Below are 20537 nucleotides of genomic sequence, written 5' to 3'. Positions count from 1 at the left end.
TTTTCCATCCCTTAGGCTGCATACACACGTGCAATAATTGTCATTAGAAAGGAATCTTTCACGATCCTTTCCAATGACAAACGACTACACGATGCATGAATGAGCACTGTACATACAGCACCGTTCTGTTCTATGAAGAGGGGAGGGGGAGAACGACTCAGCGGCACCCCGCTGAGTGCTCTCCCCTTCACTTCTATTAAGATCGTTTGTCGTCCATTGTCCGTGGATCTGCCAGGACAGTTGTTCGGATGATGGACGATAAGCGCTGTACGCACGCCAAATTCTTGTCTGATATCGGCCCTGAGCCGATTATCGGACGCAAACCATTGCAAGTGTGTACATAGCCTAATTCTGCACTGTTTCTCTGCTTGAAGATGGATATCTTCATAGACACAGAGCTTTGCTTCCTCATGTCAGAGCCTCCAGCAAGGAGAACAATGCGTATCAGGGTAATGACATCAACAAATCTCACTCCACCATTGGTCTTCTTCAATAGTAGCTAGGCACACTTACATACCAAAGTGCATTTTTCATTTCTCCTTAGAAAAACTTTTACAAAGGAAAGTATATGTAAGAAGCCTGAGAATTATCAAGTCTAATATTGCAAGCTGCTTCTGGAACACAGAAACTAAACCTCCCTATCATACTATAGATTCTAACAAAAGACAGCAGAGAATAGGGAGACCAATAAAGATTAATTATCTCATTTTTTGTACAGGTGAGAGCACATTTTCTTATACATTTGGACTCTTAGCTCTTTGTTCTTTTTGTATTCTTTTTAATAGAAGAGCTAGCATAGTGTATGGGCAAAGATAGGAACCCATCTTTTGGAGTCCTTGAAAGCTAAAAGATGCCAGCAGGTTATTCAGTAACTTATTATTAGTTTTAGATGCAGTAGTCCTTTCAATAGTGCTGTCTGGTTTAGGCTTTGTACAGAGGCCCACTAACTGTCACTGGAAATGATCTTTAATGATTGTTTCCAGCCACAGTAGAAATGAACAAGAGCTGTACAGACAGTGGAGTTCTGTTCTATAGAGAGGGGAAGAAGAGCAAAAGGTGCCCACCCTGACGGTCTTAATGGAATAGCCACAGACCCATAGATTCTAATTCAGAATTTGGATGGAGGGACAGCGAGCTGAGGGAAGATTTAGCCAGGATTAACAACGGTTACAGCCAAGGTGTGAGATTCAGAGGGAATGAAGACAGGGCAATCAGGTGAAGGAATATTCAGCAAGAATGGAGAGGGGTCCCAGGCAGGTGAAAGGAGATTCAACATGGATGAAGAGGGGGCAGTCAGGTGAAGGGATATTTAGCTATGATAGAGGAGGGGCAGTCAGATGAGGACACAACCTTCAAGTATGGGGAGCAGCCAGGTGGGGGGATAGTCGGCTAGAATGGAACGGGGGCAACTGGATGAGGAATTATTCAGGCAGCATGGGGAGGGGTCACAGCTAGTTGAGGGGAGATTCAGCTAGAATAGAAAGAGGTCATTCTTGGGGTAAAGGAGGGCAGAATAGGCCAGTCCAAAGCGTGTTACTTACACCTATATTCTACACTTTATACCCCACAGTGGCAACCTAATGTGAGGGGTGATGATTAGATGTTTAATAATTAGTGGAGGACCCTATGGGCTTTCTAGGAGCAGGGGCCTAGTTGCCACCATTGGGACCCCCATTCCTACATCATTGGTCTTCTTCAATAGTAAGCTGTCATTAGCATTCTTTTGCCCAGCTATCCAGCATAGTGGATTGCTAAACAACAATGAAGAACAGCTATACTAATACTACATGAAAATATTGTAATATTGTGAGGCTTTATTAGAATAAAAAACAGTGTGTAAAGTACAGTTCTCATTAACACCGACCAAAAACCACCCATCAGAATAAATACATTTACTTATTTTACCACTATTACTGTGTTTACTTCACCATTCCATCACCTCTTTGGATGGTAACTATTTATTACATTGTACCCTATTAAGCACATGAATGGGTAATATTTGGGTAATATATTATGTTGTCAGCTTAGTATTATGTGTTAATGCTCCAATGGGTAGAGCCGACGGAGGATGTGGGACGGGGTGGGTTATAGGGGTATGTTACAAAAGTGTTTTTTAATGTAAAACGGAAAAAAAAAGATAATTAACAAAATAAGTATAGCTTTTATATATACATTCCAAAAAAAAGAAATAAACCCCGTGGAAATAGCTGACTGTTTCAACATATTTGAAGCTCAACTATGCCCAAAATCGAACAAATTCTTAAAGCAATCATGTTAATAATAAATAAGTAAGTTAATTACCATACAACTGAAATTTTTGATTTCATAAAACCTATTGTTTAGCTTGGCAGCCTCTGTGCTCTTATCTACACAGCCAGGCTCTCTCGTGCTTTTTAGTATCCTGGTAAAACATTGAGATCCTACAATTGCTCAACACCTATATCTTGTGACTACAAGTCCTGAATCTCCTCTTCTGGACACCTCTTATGCAGAATATTTACTACCGCATTTTATTTATTTTGTATATAATTTAGAATGTTCCCATAGTGTGTTTTGTTGTGATGGCACAGTGAGATTATTGGAGTAGAAAAAAAGGGAGAAACATCCTATGTTTACATTTTAAAAGTTCTTTCTTTATAAACACACTCCAAAAGTATTCCTTAGGCCCCCTTTACACCTGCGGTGGAAAACTGAATGGTTAGCCACTTCCACACGCATTGCAAACTGAAGCTATTTGACTAGGAGCAGCAAAATGCATCGCTGTTCAATGTAGTTGCATACGTTACTCTTCTAGAGGAGGAAAAGTAAGTGATCAGAAGTGACGTGTAGATTGCAGGAATCGTGGCAAATCTACAACACAACCGCGTGGAGACACATGCACAAAATGGTTCTCAATCACTCCTGTTCAATTGAATACGAAGGATTGGAGGCGCAGCTGAGCTTGCGGTACAACACTGTGGTCAACTGCAAGTCTGAAATGTCCCTAAAGCTACGTACACACATCCAACAGTTCTCGCCCAATTATCGTCTCAGGGCCGATATCTGGCGAGAATCTGGCGTGTGTACAGGTCCATCTACCTAACGACCATCCTGGCGCATCCACAAATGATGGAGGACTAACGATCCTAATGCAAGGGAAGGGGGAGAGTGCGCAGCAGGGTGCCCCTCCGTCGCTCTCCCCCTCCCCTCCGCATAGAGCAGCACTCGTTCATGCATCGTGCAGTGCTAGTCGTTGGAAAGGATTGTGAAAGATGCTTTCCAACGACTATTATTGCACGTGTGTATGCGGCTTTAGTGTGCCAGAAACATGTTTTGTAAACAAAGTGTCAATGGACATTGAAAAAAAAATGATTACGACAAAAGGGAATTCTACCCAAATAGTTTTGGTATTTCCTTTCCCCATCATAGCGAGGTGGGAATTTTAATTCACAGGTTTTACCAGTCACCATGCAGAGGAGGCTGTGTGAACAAAAAAAAGTTGGAACTTTTAACAATGGAGCATTTATGCCAGGCTCAGAGAGGTATGTGGTCTTTTTTGGAACATTTCTGCTTCAGTGATATCTTTTCCCATTTTCAAGTCATTACACAGGGGGATGTGCACATGAATATATGTATCTGAACTGTTCCTTTGAAAGATGGGCCCATTTCTGCAGTGAAATAGTAGAATGAAAATATGTTTTTTAGCAGATGGAATACCCACAGTGCTTTGCACATGTCATCACTTTGAAAATCTTCACAGTTTGCGAATGTACCAAACTCTGTAGTGATTGACTGGACAGCCTGCCGCGGACCTCTGACACCGTCATCCCACAGCTGTGCTGTCTGCTATCACCTCTTCGTTAATTGAAAGGTGTGATGGCCTTTATACATCTGACACATCAGAGCCCGGCTCTGTGACAAAAGTATCATATCTTTTGACACACTTTAGTTTGGTTTCTTTCATAGACTTTTTAAGAATTTAGTTTAGAATTGATGAGCAAACTTAATGCCAGCTCTCAAAGCCACAGATTTATCAATATCCACAAGCAAATGTAATGATTAAATCCAATTTACGGCTTTTATCCTATCATAGTAAAGGAAACAAATAAGGAAGAAGTCTCCATTTATTATTTTGAACTAAGGAAACTAAATTTTAATGAGTCGTCAGAGCTATGAGATGATAGTTGAACTAGCAAAGTCATTTTTAACCATATCATCCATATACAGCAAGTGATCCCAAAGGCCATCTGATTCCCTCTGAATATCCAATACTCCTCTCACCACCTCTACTTTCCATACTTTCCTCCCAAGTATTAAGTAGGCTAGGTGTCCAGGACCTTTGTGAACACTGGAGACCCTTCTACCCAGTGCAAACCTGAGGTATAGTAGTTCCAAGCACCTAGAGAATTGCACCAACAGGCCAAATGTGGACTCAATGCAGCATGGATGATTTGCTTGAACTCCAAAGTCATTAAAGTGGAACAAAAAGTGTTAAAAAAAAGTTATTACCAGGCAGATTTGTTTTAATGTCGTAGAAGCCAGAGACAGACATGTCCCTGGCACGTATAACATTCTTCCCTTCCAATTGTTGGTGGTGGGGTGCTCCACAGGACTCTCCCATGATCAAATTTGCTTGATTATTTGCATGTACTACACAATTTGTTGTCTCAAGGAGCAAAAAAATGGTTGATTGACCTGATGTTGAATTCAGGTTCATGGGCAAGCCAATCATTTTATTGATCACAAATGAAAATCATCCTTCATATAATTGACCTATCGTTCTAATGTTGCACCCAGCATTAGTACATGGCCGTTATTAGAGGTTTGTATTCTAAAAAAGCAGATATTTGTCCAATTTACCATCTTAAGCTATGTACACACGTCCAATAGTTCTCGCCCGATAACCGGTATAGGGCCGATATCGGATGGGAATCGGGCATGTGTACAGCGCCCGTTGTCCATCGTTCGAACGACCGTCCTGGCGGATCCATGGACGATGAACCACAAACTACAAACGATTGTAATGGAAGTTAAGGGGGAGAGCGCGCATCAGGGTGCCACTCTGTCAGTCTCCCCCTCCCCTCTCCATAGAACACTCGTTCATGCATCGTGTAGTCTTTTGCCATTGAAAAGGATCATGATAGATCCTTTCCAACGACAATAATTGCAGGTGTGTATGAGGCTTTAGAGGTGAAAACAAGTTAGTGAGAAGGTCCCTATCAGTGTTTACTTCTTTCAGGGCCCCTGTCTGGGTAAACAGCCATCTCTCCAGGAAAGACAAGGTCTTTAACTCTGCTAATTGATCCAGAAGGGTAAGCTGTAAGGTTAGCACAGGGACACATGGCTGCTGACTGCCATAATTACACTGCAAACAAAGCCGCTTGATAATTGAGACATTTAAAGGTTAATTTGTCTTTTTAACCCATCTTGCTCATAACTGAGAATCTCTGGTGAAGGTGTTAACTGCTGAGTTCTGTCTGTAGACCATGTATGCCTTCAGATTTCACTCACAGCTTTCCTAGGAACAACAATTAATTAATAATAACATGGAGGCTTGCTAGTCGTAATGCCCCTCCATATCAAGCAAATATCATCCCCTGTGTCTGCTACCTCAAAAAAAAACAACTAACTAACTAACTATATCATGAAGTATGTAAGTAATTTTTTTGTCATCCTGGATAGAGAAAGACATAAATACATGTTTTCATGTAAATACCTAATAAACCTGATACATTAAAGCTCCCCAAGACTGGAGAAGATGGGTTATCATAGGAACATTAAGACTATGACGACAAGGACAATAAATTGTAAGCTCTTCTATAGGACAGTTTATAGGGGACTCATTTATAAAGGAGAAAAAAAGTTCTCCGGGTTCTTTCCACATCCCAAAAATATACTGGTAGAGTAAGTGATGCATTAGTGTGCAGATTGTGAGCTAATTATTGACATGACTATGGCTCTGTACAGCTCTGCATAATATGTCAGCACTATATAAATACAAATGGCATAACAGTGAGGTTCATCAAATTTATTTTAAGAGCATCATGATCTATAGCCACATATTGATAAGCACCTGGAATAAAGCACCTGGTGATGAATACTCAATTCAAGGGACGGGATCATCTAATTCTCCAGATCTACGTTTTCTCAATTCATCCTTCTTCCCCACTTTTAGAAGTCAGGGAGCAAAACTTGGTGACAGGAGGTGCCAAATGTCATTTAGCACATTCAAATTCTGTTCCCCATTTTTTTTCTAATAATATGCCCCTAACAACATGACTGGGGACTATATCCTTTCCACACAGGGCTGATTTTGAGTCTTGTACAGACATCAGATTTCTGTAGCTGGCAACAATCTTTTGTGATCATTTCCTGTGACGTGAACAAACACACAGCGTCAGTCTATTCTATGGAGGGTTGAGGGGCAGACAAGCATGCAACACCCATAGAAAAGTACAGTGATCTGCACAGTTGGTAATGAACCTGACAGGACAGAATGATGAACGTTATCAGGACACATGCCAGATTTTCTCCCAAGATCATCATGACCTAACATCTAGCTTATGTATGTAGCTTTATGGTAGTGCAAACTGGACGATTGCCGAGGCATCTTACATTTTTCAAGACCCAATTGACAACATGCCAATCTTCAGGAATCTGCAATGCTGTGCATTTGGCCCCCCACATTTTATTTGCCCATGGCCCTATTCTAAAATAGTTTGCAGCAGGTACAGCTCTGTGGCAGACATTTGTGCACAGGCACCAAGATTTCCATGACACGTGTCATTTTTGAGCCCCAGAAAGGATGCTGGCTTTGGAAGATACTTGAGCAAAGATGGTCCCGTCCTTAGCTTTGTCATGAAGAGTTCTGTGATCTCTGAGAGCTAATAAATACCTGGAAGTGTTACACTCACACATTACTTGCATGCAAGGACTTGTTAATGTCTCATACAGAACTGAAACCAAAACATCAGCATAAAACTCCAGAACGTTCACATCGGCCCTGTCTTGTGATACAAATACCCAAATGGATAAATATTGAAGCCCTTTAGTGGATGATCTGCATCTTATCATATTTATTTTCTGCGTCCTTCGTTATTCTCTGCACATTTCTGCGGAGGAAGCTCTGAGATTTCTGATCTTCCCGCTCAATTGACTTAAACTCTCAACAACATGAAAAACTGGTTTTCTGGAAGGTTTCTGCAGTAAATAAGGAACCTCTGAGGGTGGTTTAGTGTTGCAGAACGTGCTGAGTGACATTTGGCGCCTCCGGTCACTGTGTGTGAATAAATACAAACCAGCTGCTCTGCCAGGGACGACATTGAAATCTGCAGAGCAAGAAGTGAGAATGTTGTGCCGAGATCCAAGGTGGCCCATGGATAGACCTTGTCACTCTCCACATTAATAATATTATTATTAATAAACAGTATTTATATAGCAGAAACATTTTACGCAGTGCTGTACATTAAATACATATAGATTTGTAATAGTTATCCAGTTAATGGTGAACAAAGACGATTCAATATTTCAAACCATCAGCTGATGTGAGCAGAACACAATCGCAAGCCCGCCAAGCTTCACCTCCCGATAAAATAGCACTTTATGACACTGCTGACCCTTGAGATTTCTAAACCTAAAGCCAAAATGTAATATATTGCAGCTTACCAGTACTTACATGTGGTCATTGCATTTGTCTCATTTCAAGGTAAGTATATTTTCAGCAAGTACAGAAAATTCCTTTCGATCTTATCATAAATGCAATGCACATGTGAGCTATAGTTAAAGCACTAAAAGCCTTTTCTTACATCTTTAAATGAATAATTCCATCAGTCTGTATGTAATAAAGAAAGACAGACCTAGATATAACGGAGGAATGAAGGTGGAACAAAGTGTTTTATTATAAGGTGCAAATAAAATAAAAAAGGCAAACTAACTGTGACATCTTACTTAAGGAAGGGGTGATAAGCTGCGATATATTACATTTTGGCTTTAGATTTACATGTATGAAGGATCATTGTGCCATAAAATGAAATTTTATCTATAGGTGGAGCGTGGTGGGCAAAGTCAGCTCCATGGGTTTATATACATAATATGGCCAGCACTATGGAGTCACCTAACAATTGCCCCTGTATAAGCTTGAACTTGCCAATCTTGACCATTGGCATTAAAGGGTATTACAATGTATCACTTTTTTATTCTGGATATTATAGGAAAGGTAAATGCTTCTTTAATTAAAAAAAAAAATCTAGCCTCAAGCAGATCCTTAATGCAGAAAGAGACAGGCGATGTCCCTTCTGCAATAAGTATTCTTACCTGCCTGATTGCCGTCCATCTGTCAAAATGTATTAAGCTAAACATGTGCATGGCCAGATTAACAATTAGAGCAACAGACCAGCAATCCTGGCTTCCCTTGAAAGTGCAGAGACTGAATACGTGCATGGGGTTACATTATCCAAGTAATCAAGATTATTATTAATAAACAGGATGTATATAACGCCAACATTTTACTCTAGGCTGTACATTACATAGGGGTTGCAAATGACAGTCAGATACAGACAGTGACACAGGAGGAGGAGAGGACCCTGTCCAGAAGGGCTTACAATCTAAGAGGTCATCAAGAAGAGCTTACAGTCTAAGAGGTGGGGGAGGTATCATACAATAGGAGGGGAGATATTTAGTGGTGGGTAAGTAGTGGAGGTTTAGGAGACAAAAGAAGATGGATAGGCAAGTTTGAAAATATGTAGAAAAGTCTTGGAGCCGTGCATGTGAAGAGGTTATGAGTGAGGAAGTCATTAGTAGGTCATTGGAGATGACCGAAGATCCCGATGCAGAAGTGGAATGGGGATGGAAAAGGGAAAGGTGTTTAGTTTCGCCTTTTTTGCTGTCTATGACCCCATGTTACTAGGCCCAAATACAATCATCAGTCAGCTGCTGGCAGCAGGAAGCATTTTTTAGTCCCCTCTTTCTTACAGAAATTAAAGGGTGCAGCAGATGGCTGATCTGTGCCAAACTGTGCAAGGAATGAGATGATCTTGTCTTTTCTGAGCCACCATCTCAGCCCTGGGCATGGATTCTGGCCCTGAACAAACATGGCCTGGTCCTTCTGGAGAGTAAAACCAAGACAGACATCATCAGAGGCAGTTCTATTATCTTATCTGCAATCGTTAAACCAACATATAACTTAGCATGCAATCACAACATGAAAGGCATACTAACTCATAAATCCATATCTTCTGGGTTCATATTAAGGAACGGCATTTCATGTTGTGCTTTTTGCCTGGAGGAGCATCACACTGCATTGGATTCTGTAGATTGTGATGAATGTGCTGATTGGGACATATTTAATCCTGCTTGTGGTGCATACTTATCACTTGTTATGACACGCGCACACTGGGGGAAGGAGAATGAATATGTCCTGTACGTGACTATGCTGTGAAGCTTTTCAGCAGAGCCTCTCTGTTCTTCCACTTTGATGCTGGCAATCTACAAAGTGGATTAGCGTGTTTCCTCTCTGATATAAAGAATGGCATTAGAAATTCATTATAATGTATCATTCATAAAGACCTTCCATCGAGCAGACGCAGATACAAAAGTGCAGCCAGGAAGGGCAACCACAAGTTCATTGGTATATTGTGTCACCTCCAGAATCCACTGATATGGAGAGATGACAGGTTAGATTTAAAAATCTAATATGTGTAACGGGGTTCCCCATCATCGTTCATCAATCTGCCAAGGTAGATCAATTAATGACATATTGGAATTGAACGCTGTGCTCCCTCATCCTCCCCCCTCCTCTCTCCATAGAACAGAATGATGCTGTGTGCGCAGGGCTCGTTCGTTCATCAATCACAAAAGATCTTGATGTCTATATGATGTCCATATAGGGCTTTAGGCTACGTACACAAATCATATCACTGTCACTTGAAATGATCTATCATAATTGTTTCCAGTGACAGATGAAGTGAAGGAATTCTGTATACACAACGCAGTTCTGTTCTGTAGAGAGGGGAGGGAGGGGGACAAGCGGCACCCTGCTGTGCCCTGCCTGCATGCTGAAAGGTGGGATCCTTTCTTTTTGGGCCTGATTTATTAAAGCTCTCCAAGGCTGGAGAGGATACACTTTCATCAGTGAAGCTGGGTGATCCAGTAAACCTGGAATGGACTTTTAAAAGTCATTTGATATTTGCCAGCAAATGTTTTGAATCCTGGACCAGATCCATGGAACACCCAGCTTTACTGATGAAAGTGTATCCTCTTCAGCTTTAATAAATCAGGCCCTTTAGAAGGGAACCAGTGATCTCCTTGCAGAGGTCTGACACGCCCCTGCCGGAGTCACAGTCACAGATCCCCAATCAGCATGAAGCTGAGCTCTGCTGATTGCAGCACTGTTAGTAAGGCCCCGCAGGGGGCGTGTTAGACCTTTGCAGAGAGGATGCTCAGTTTTTTTTTACTATAGAGGTTCATTTTCTATTAGTTCTCAGGACATTTAACTGCTGACAGTCAGTTCTGGCATTCTTGCGAAATTAAAACAGGAGGATTCCCAGAATGCACCCCTGGGAATAATCCTCCTGTTTGTGATCCCGGGACACTAGAGGTTGATTAACACATTTGCTATGTTTTTAAATGACTGTCCAGCACTAAGTTCAGGCAAAAAATAGAAAGGCCTGATGCCGGTGACAGGGAGAAAATACAAGTAAATACCCAAACAACAAGTCATCCCAGAAAGGTGAAGTGGTGCTGTTATAACAATTGAAGAATGAAGATTCAGATTAGGGCAGATGCACATTGGTGACCGGTTCTCTTTGAGCTATTTAGGTTTTCATAGTGAGCTGTGCTTTAAATATGTTATTACATTTTGCTCAAAGACATCAATAAAATGATCGTTTTAAAATGGTAAGAAGACACATGGCATTTTCTTACATGGAATATAATCAGAATAGTTTCCTATACTGGATACTTCAGGAAAAGCAGTGAAATGACAGCAATTTTGTTTCATTTCCAGAAAAATGAAGTATTCAGTACCTGTGGCTTACCATTTCTGATCTGCTTGCAATGCACTAAGCGTACAGAGGAGGACACAGACCATTCGTAAAAGAACCTGTAAGCCAAACTGTCTGTGTTTCTGGTATGCACCGGTCATCCTACCAGGGTGTAGGGTTTATTTGGAATGGGGAGTGTATTTGTAGCCATAGAGGAATGTTCTTGCGGTAGCCTACAACATAAAGATCAATATGGGTTCCATGCAAGAGGCCTTGGAATTTGTTATGTTCAAATGTTAACGGAAAAGGGAATGGTAGTTTTTTGTCAAATCTCAGGATTAAACACTTTACGCCAACATCCCTATTTTATTTTAAGACACATATTGCAAAAAGCTTTTTGTATGTAGGACTTTTAAGACAGTACACATAAGACAATACTATATAGGAACTTTTTATTAATAACATCCTTCTTAAAAACAAAACATTTACACTAGACAGGCTAAAAGAAAACCTCCATTATAAAATGGTTTCAATTTCAGTATACAGTTAACAACTGAGCATACAGGTAACACTAGTAAATGTGGACTATAACAGCCTCATGAAGAAATTGATAGCAATCTTGTACATTCCAAGGCGTTTCGCAGATTAAATCCCCTTCATCAGGGAAAAGTTATGTACAATATGCAACTTTAACCTGTCCAGGAAACAGCACAAGAAACACAGAAGGCTATCACGACAAACAGCAACCAAACTCAAATGGAAGGTCTCGAAGGAGACCACAAATATAGGAGGTTGAAAGAGGTGTTTGGATATAATTTACAAAGGCAGATTAAATTTTGTCCCGCACAAACAGCAGGGAACCAAACTTCAGATAAAGATGTTAAAGTGTAAAAGCGGTCTCCCAAGTTCTTGTGTGACAAAAGGTAGCTCCGTAGGTGTCTGAAATCTCACTTTGTGCTGGCCAAAATATTATCATCCTTTGAAATGGGCAGTTAGGTTGCAATTAAATCTTATAATGCTTATATCTCCTTAGATCAGGACCACAAGTATACATCCTAAACTTTTTGTTGTGTATTAAGTAGAATAGGAGAGAGTCAAGACCTATAAGATTACAGATAAGACCTCTGTCCCGCTGGGGAGATTTTACTTCCTGTCCTGGAGACATAAAGAAAACAAAAGGAAATCCCACCAAGTAAAGATATCTCCATGTGAGACAGCTGCTACCGAAACATTTGTCCCAATCTGAGGATTTATTTTTATTATTGTCATGCCATATATTATGCAGAGATTTACAGTCTATAGTTATGATTTAACCTCACATCTTGTTCTGGTGACAATACATAAAGGAGGATTTCCTATTAACCTTTTGTTCAGAGGATCATTTTGTTTCATGACAATGGTTACCAGGATAGGTGGAAAAGAGAATCTCCTTTAAACTGCAGTTGCAGGGGCCCCAAGTCAGTTTAACAGTAGGGAGCAAAGTCAGTTGCGCACAGGGGTCCTCTGATAGGGAGCCATTTGTTCTGTATGTCTAATACCCAATTGCTAAAAACAATCAATTACCAGCATTTTAGGCGACATGATCAGGCTGCTATATATTGGCCAGCCTCACTGATTTTTTTTTTCCGGGGCTTAAAGAAGGGTATGTGCACTGCAATATGGGATATGGGGGGTTCCTGAGCTCTAAATGCAGTGGAGATTTGCATTTCTACAAACCAATGGAATCTTTCTTGGTAACAGGTTCTTTTCAGTTCCTTAATATTACTATTATTATTTTTATTATTAATATTAATATTATTAAACAGGATTTATAGTCAACATATTAAGCAGTGCTGTACATTAAATAGGAGTTGCAAATACAGACAGATACAGATAGTGACACAGGAGAAGGAGAGGACCCTGTTCAGAAGAGCTTACAATCTAAGAGGTCAGCAAATAGGCAAAAAAATTCAACTCCGCTCGGAAGTCATTTTTCTTTGTGCAACATTTTTTCTTTATTAGGAATTCTGTAACTACTTTGATAAAAAAAATTCAATCGCTGACTAACAAAAAAAGCAATCTGAAGCTTTGTAAAAAAAAATCATTAGCCAATGTACGTGTGAAGAAGAAGATGGGTTATTTATTGCCAGCTATTATATGACTACAGGGACTTTGTATTACATAAAAACTAACAAAGCAGATCTTCTGAAACATTGTTTGGGGTTTTGGGGAATATCAAATGGCTGTCATAAATCCATTGTCTTAAAAATTTAGAAAGTATATGTAAAATCAATTTACAGCTATAAAAATGGATGCCGCGAGGATAGAAAGTGTGTCAGCCGACATCTGGAATTTGATTGGATGTCGTTTATAACGCCATTAAGTAGAATGAAAACACAACGGATCATCAATTATGAGGCAGCCTTCTGTCTGAGATGAACGGATGTTGGATCCAGACAACGCCGAGGGTATTGGATCTGACTTGTATGAGTTATGTCATCACAAAGGTAGCAAAACTGCAACTCAACCTGTACGTTTTTGGATATTTTTGAAGGCTGAAGCCCCGTACAGATATCAGATCAATGTGATCATTTCCAGTGACAGATGAAAGAATAGGAGCTGTCCACGCAGAAGCTCTCCTCTATTGGAGTACACAGTGGTCATTACCAATCAGTCATTCATCAATCCTCCAGGGCAGATGTCTAATTCTTGCCCAAGGCAAGCATGGCCATTCACCTCAGGTGGCAATCATTGTGCATGTTTGTAGAGCTTACCACTGTGCCCAACAGCAATCTTGGCTGGGAACCCCTTTAAATCACAAGTTGGGGTCCTATTTATTTCAAAGATATCCGATGACTGATCTTCAAACCTTTTAGAATCTGTCAAGTGTACAAACACACTGCTAACATGAGTGTATGGTTAATTGACAGCTCTTGAAGACAATCAGCTTTCTGTTTACAGTATTGGTGCAAACCTTCCTCTAACTTCTCTTTAGCTAGATAATTTATTGTTATTGAATATGTTTGTAGATCGGAATCTCACACCCGGGGCACCAGCATAATACCTGCATCTGCCATATGGAAACCGTCAATGACTATTATCTAATGAAACACCGCTGGTGGCATCGTTCTACTAATTGTATGATAGGCAATTACATGCTGAATAGCTGCAGCTCCCAGTCAGGCTTTAATTATTTACTGTGTATATATCATTGAGGTCAGGAAAGCAAAAATTAAATTTGGCTCCACGCTATTGCATTTGCAGTAACGTGATGAAACATTCTGGTTACCACAATGCACGTTAACACTTTTTCTTTTTTATGTTAGCCTTTTTTTAAAAACTTTTTTGCATGTTCAAAGAAAATACTATTCTCTAAATGTTTTCTTCATCAGGCCGTCATAGATAAAACAGAGGCACAATACCTGTAGCTACAAGCAGGGTTGGTTTTGGGGTGGGGGGAACTGGGCAATTGCACAGGTCCCCAGCTTCTCCAAGGCACCAAACGATAAAATCGCAGGGGTGCAGGGTACTCTATGTATATGGGACTTATCATTTGCCTAGGGGACATTTTTTTGTAACACCATCCCTGCCTAGAAGCCATGTTTGATATTATCTGTCATAATTCGTAGAATATATTGCTGCTGTAGGGCCATTTGAGACCTATGCTCCGCGGATGCACAGAAAATTGTCGCTGAACTCCATGGAGCAGCACATTGCAGTACAAGTAACCAGATCTGCGGTGTAAAACTTCCAGAAACAACCACATGGCCAAAAGTGACTTGTCATTTTTGGGAACTGTGCAACAATTCGCTGCAGCCGCATGCACAAAAAGGCTCCCACTGGGAAAGGTTGGGATCATGGTTGAACTCACGGTTGAAATGTGCGGTTCACTTTACAATTGTGTAATAAAGAACACAGATCTGATTGAGCTCTTATGCACGATGCAGATAAACTAGCTGGTGGGTTGTAAACCAAAAACTATCCATGCTACAATTCATCCAACCACTGTCTGCATTTTGGAACAAAATTAATTCTACCAAGAGCCATTTTTCCACTTTTCATGGAGGGGTTAATTGTTAACTTTTCCAGTTCACAGATGATTTCACAGTCTGATATGGATAGCATAGCAAAACAAAGCTCTAAGGTTACTAAAAGGTGGTGCTGTGAAGCTGCAGATAAAGTTACAGCATGCTTTGCAGCCGCTGGCAGTGGTATTGGTAACTCTGGTTGTACAGGTTTTATTTCTCAGAAAATACATTGATTCATTTGCATAAAACAAAAAAAAAACAGAGCAGGGTGACTCCCTGTTACGTGACATTATGACCTCGGGCAAATTCACATCATCTGTGTTGTACAGAGCTCGCTTGGGACTGGTTTTGTGCTTTAAGCACAAAACACTTTTTTTTGGGTTGCCATACCCACCCCTCCCGCCACCCATGCAACCCATGTGCCTTGTGTTGGAGAGATGCTGTATCCTGTAAAAACCTAAGAATCCGAAAACTTCTATTTCCTGGATAGTAATAAGGTCTGTTTAAAACATGCCTGCAGGGCTAACTATTTTTTCAATTTTGGCTTAAAGCAGACCCAGTGGCATAAGTACATGGCATGGTGGCCCAGTGGCTAGCACTTTCACCTTTGCAGTACTGAGGTTCCAGGGTCCATCTCAGCCAGGGCACTATCTGCATGGAGTTTGTCTGTTCTCCCAGGCTTTGTGTTGGTTTCCTTCAGCATTCCGAAAACATGCTGTGAGGTTAATTTGCTTCCCCCCAAAATTGAACATAGACTGTGTTAATGACATTTGACTATGGTAGGGACATTAGATTATGAGCTCATCTGATGGACAGCTAGTAACATGACTATGGACTTTGTGATCACTGTGTAATATGTTGGCGCTATGTAAATATTAGTGAATAATAAAATATTGGGGCTCCCCAGAAAAACTTTCACGGGACCACCCTTCCACCCTTTTTAAATCATTCCTGAACTAGGCCTGTTATTCCCTCAACAACTGCATGGCCACCTCGATACCCACATTCTCTTCTATAAAATGCTTAGCCAATATAAGTCCAACTCCAGAAAAATACTCTATGAGGACCTCAAAGCGGACGCCTGTCTAGAACCGCCATACAATTTTATTGCTGTCTGCATTCCTGTTGGGTAGATTCACCATTTATATTTACTCTGGAGACAATGTTCACAAAGAATGAATGCTGATGGCATACCCAACCTTTCCTAATAAAAGTGGTCAGATACCTAAAAGGTTAAAGTACAACTAAACCCAAAATGCTAGTTTTGCTCAGAGATGAGTGTTTCTGTGAATTACAACTTCTCTTAGACAGCTGTCATTGGCACAGCTGTCTTGATTGTTCTGGTTACTAGAATCTTAGACTTTCACATTTTCATATTACATATTACATATTACAAAAAAACATGAGCAGATAATATAGCTGTCACATTCATGAATGACACTTTTGCTACTACTGCCATATTTATATAAACCTGATCAGCCACTTTTGAGGGGCCATGGAGATTGCCTCTCTGATTGTGACAATTAAGGAAATAATTCAGATTGTTTTTTGTTTTTTTATTCTTTTTATACTGCAATCTTTGCAGGTAGCTGCAATTACAGTGAATAAGCCATGTTTGCTACTTTAAAATATGGTGATCCATTACTCCTTGCAAGCAAATGGAACCTTGGATTGCCAATTTACTAAAAATCTGTTACAATTGTCTGTTACTTTTAAAGTCCCAATCGCCAGGGAACTAAACTTTTTCCAGCTTTTATAAATATGGTGATCATAGAGTGGAGGATAAAATAAGTGGCATAAATAGGGATGAGCGAGCGAGAATATTAGGTTCGATCTCGTGGCTAATCGGGCCTTTCTCGCTTACCAAAAATGTAATCAAGAACAGCCTTCTGATTCGCAGAGTGGTTGAGGTCTCACCGAACAGAAGGATTTCCAGGGCTGCATCATGCAGCCCTGGAAATCCTCTACGATCCTCGAGCACTAGAGGTTATTTGTATCTGTAACATATGTATCATTTGTAAGAGATAGTTATACTACAATGTCAGGAGGTTCTCCTTTGCCACGCATCTTCTCAATGACTGCAGCTGTGGCTGCATTCATTGAGAAGAGTGTGCGATCCCCAGGGCACTAGAGATTAATTAACCTCTAGTGCCCAGGGGATCGTAGTGGAACTGCAGAATTCATCTGCACTTAAGTTCCCACGGTCACGTGATCGTGGGAACCTTGCAGTCACAGCTGTGACTGCAGGCGATCCCGGGGCACTAGCGGTTAATTACCCTCTAGTGCCCCGGGGATCACAAACAGGGAAACTGTTTTAATTTCCTCTTCCAATGGATTTGCGAAATCGGTTTGCCAAAATTTCGCGGAACCATTGGAAGTTCGAGGAAATTTTTGCGAGAATGCCAGAGGCTCATCCCTAAACATAAATTGGCTACTTGGAGTCCAAGTGATAGTGGTGACCAAGACATAAAGAACGGATGAACAGATGAATTTTTTGGACGTGGGTTCCTTAAAGGAAATCTAACAAACAAGTTTTTCCTTCAGATTGCTGAAGTATGTGCTGATGTAATAACTAACGGAAGGGGTTAAATAGTTTCCCTGACATTGTAAATGGAGATTTGGTGAGTGTAATATAGTTAGGAGAGGAAAGGATCAGACAAGTAACATCAAAGCAGAAGCAGCAATGAGGTTTGTGTGCCCCTCAGCATCACTCTTCTGTGCATTACTCATCTCTTGTAGTTGGAGCTATGCATTTATCTGGATTTACTGTGCACTGATGACAAGCAGGGGAGAAGATCCTTCGTCTTGTTTAGGTGATTCCAGCTTTGCTCTTTTATGGGCAGAAGTGATTTAGTGAATTTGCACACTTTAACTCCACCTCCTCCTATTCAGTGTGTTTCACCCATGAAAAACCAGAAATGAGACACCCAGGAGAAGTCTGTGCTGTAACATCCGGCAACCTGTTATTAGGATCTAGCTGAACAAGTAGACACAAGACTCCATGGCTGTACGGTGAAGCCTTTGCCAACTGCTAAGGGTCCTGACATGGAAAAGCGGGTACCCCTGGCAGAGAAGAAACCCAGAGCGGAGAAAAGATTTGTGTCCCTTTGCTGTGCAGGAAGCAGACATCAGCCAGGCATTAGCAAGGTATAACTCATAAAACTTGTAAATGTTTAACTTGGGAAATTGCTAACCTGATGCTATAAATATTGGGTGGATATTGGTAAACTGTCTTCTAAGAGTCACCGCAGAGAAATATCCCACCTGAAATTCCCGACTGAGTCGCATGAGATATTTTAGAATATCAGGAGATTAACCTCTTCATGGAAACCTTATCATTTGTGAAACAGTCAGTCTCAATGTTACAGCTGAGGCATCAGTCAACAAAATATTAATTTAATCCTAGTAGGCGAAATGGGATTCCATGTTAAACTGAACCCAAAAAATGGAACGGGGGGAATGAGACTCCTATAATGGCTGGAAGGCCTAGAAAGGTGCAGAGATCTTGCCACAAGGTTTAAGATGTTTTTTGAACACTGATGTTTTCATCTCTAATGATCTCAGCATGTTCAGCAATACTTTGACAGTGTTTTGTCTGTGAATTAACATATACTTCCTTTTCGATCTACAATTAAATCTATTACTATTAGGGTGTAGCTTTTAACAGAGAGGTCTTCTTTAGACTTTTTAGTTGTTGGAGAACTACAGGTACCAATGTGCCGTACTTGCATAGGCGTAGATGGAATCTTTTAAATAATGGTGAGCTATGACATTCATCTATATACTTAATACACATTTTTGTTACATTTGCTAAAGATTTCTATATAAATGTTTCGCTGCCAAAAAACCTAATACAATACGCTCTCCTCCAGGTAGTACCAAACTCATTATGTCATCCACAAGGTATTGTCACAATCTACTGTACAATGCTAGAGATGGAATGTAATACTTAGCATTGTCTACATGTTTATCTTAGCCCAGAATTGAGTATTTTTGTAAAAGAATATTGGAACAGCTTAGGAAGTTTTATCTATCAACCAAAGACAATTTAAATATTGATTATCATTACACTCAACCCAAAATTCCAACATAAATTCTTATTTCTACTTCCTGGAGATCTTCCTCTACAAGTTCCTTCACTGGAATGCTCAAATTATCCTCCTAGAGTGTAAGCTCTGCGTGGCAGGGGCCTCTCCTCATCCTGTGTCACTGTCTGTATCTGTCTGTCATTTGCAACCCCTATTTAATGTACATTATGTTAGCCCTATATAAATCTTGTGTAATAATAATAAAAATATTAATAATAATAAAATTGTAAATTATACGGAAGAAATGTTTCTGTAGTTGATAAGTGAGTGAATTTAGATTTTGCATAAAGTGGACATGGAATAGAAATGCAGGAAAAGTGGAACCTAAATAATGAAGCTTTGCTCTATTATAGAAAAGATCTAGAAATGTAAAATTGTGCCAAAGTAACATTTGTTTTAAATTTCTCAGCATAGTGGTATAGATCCTGCACCTAGGCACTCCTCATAACTTAAAAGCTGTAGATCAGCAAAGAATATAAGTGACACGATCAGTTGCAGGGAGACTACAAAAACCGGTAATTAGTTCTTTGGTCACTGCATGTGATTTTTTAGCACAACCTACACAATTTAAGTTCTTTTTTATTCTTTATTCAGTTTTGTAACTTTACCTGATTTATCATGACACTGCTCTACTACCAGCAGCTGTCCTCTGCATCAATGGATGGAATAACATTTCATTGTGTATATTGTGTGAATATCATCCTAATGATGGGACTTTAATATCACATTAATATATACTTCATAATATTTTTCTAATATAATTTTCAAACAAAGAACAAAATGATCAAAAAGGCCTAAACAGGGCAATGGTTGGGCGTGAAGTGGCATTTGTTATTTCGTATGATGTAAATAGGGGATTACCAGCGTCTGTAATTCTCCTTTGTGTTTGGCAATGTTGTGTGCCACCTGTAAATGTTGCTTCTCTATTCAATATGAAGAAAATCAACAGTGTATTTAGGTATGATTTAAAATGTTATAATTATCTTCAAATGTATTCAGATTTTTCATAGGAATGAAGGGAAAATGCTAAGGGTAGTATGTGTAGTGTAATTGCAAATGTAATCGCCTATATTACTGCATCTTCCATGAGGGTTCTTCTTAAGATAAATCTTGTTATAGGGTGGCAATGCTATGGGCCTGAATTAAGAAAAACAAAAACATTCCAGGTTTTCTGGATCACCGAGTTTCACAGATGAAAGTATATCTTCTCCAGCCTTGGAGAGCTTTATTAACTCACCCCCAATGTCTCTGTCTCCAACTGCTTTATCGGATGCCATTAAATATGATGATGGGACCCCAGTGCACAGCGTTTCTGCTCCCTACACTGCCCACTATTCTGTTACCTGGGGCCTTGAAAAAGGTAGGAGTCCTGGGCAATTTTCAAGTTTGCCCCTACCCCTCAAAACCAATCTAGGGCTGACTTTGTCAATGCAAATGCTAAATGTGGCAATATAATCCACCTCTGTCACTATGAAGAAGCCCAC

The 20537-nt window shown here is 40.2% G+C and overlaps 1 protein-coding gene across 11 annotated transcripts in view; it reads left to right on the top strand.

Annotated features, from left to right (window-relative positions):
* KIAA1217 (KIAA1217 ortholog) overlaps positions 1-20537 on the top strand; it is a 279526-nt gene that overhangs the window by 94684 nt on the left and 164305 nt on the right. Inside the window, exon 1 of one of the 11 annotated variants that reach the window (XM_072412721.1) lies at positions 17942-18112. The exons of the other annotated variants lie outside the window; for them this stretch is intronic. Within the exon in view, the coding sequence (XP_072268822.1) occupies positions 18011-18112 (102 nt within the window). The 5' untranslated portion in view covers positions 17942-18010. Of the gene's footprint in view, positions 1-17941; positions 18113-20537 lie in introns of those variants that run through there. 11 annotated transcript variants of the gene reach the window in all.

Source organism: Pyxicephalus adspersus, chromosome 5 (assembly GCF_032062135.1).
Source record: "Pyxicephalus adspersus chromosome 5, UCB_Pads_2.0, whole genome shotgun sequence".
NCBI lineage: Eukaryota > Metazoa > Chordata > Amphibia > Anura > Pyxicephalidae > Pyxicephalus > Pyxicephalus adspersus.
This window is presented reverse-complemented; position numbering and strand designations above follow the sequence as displayed.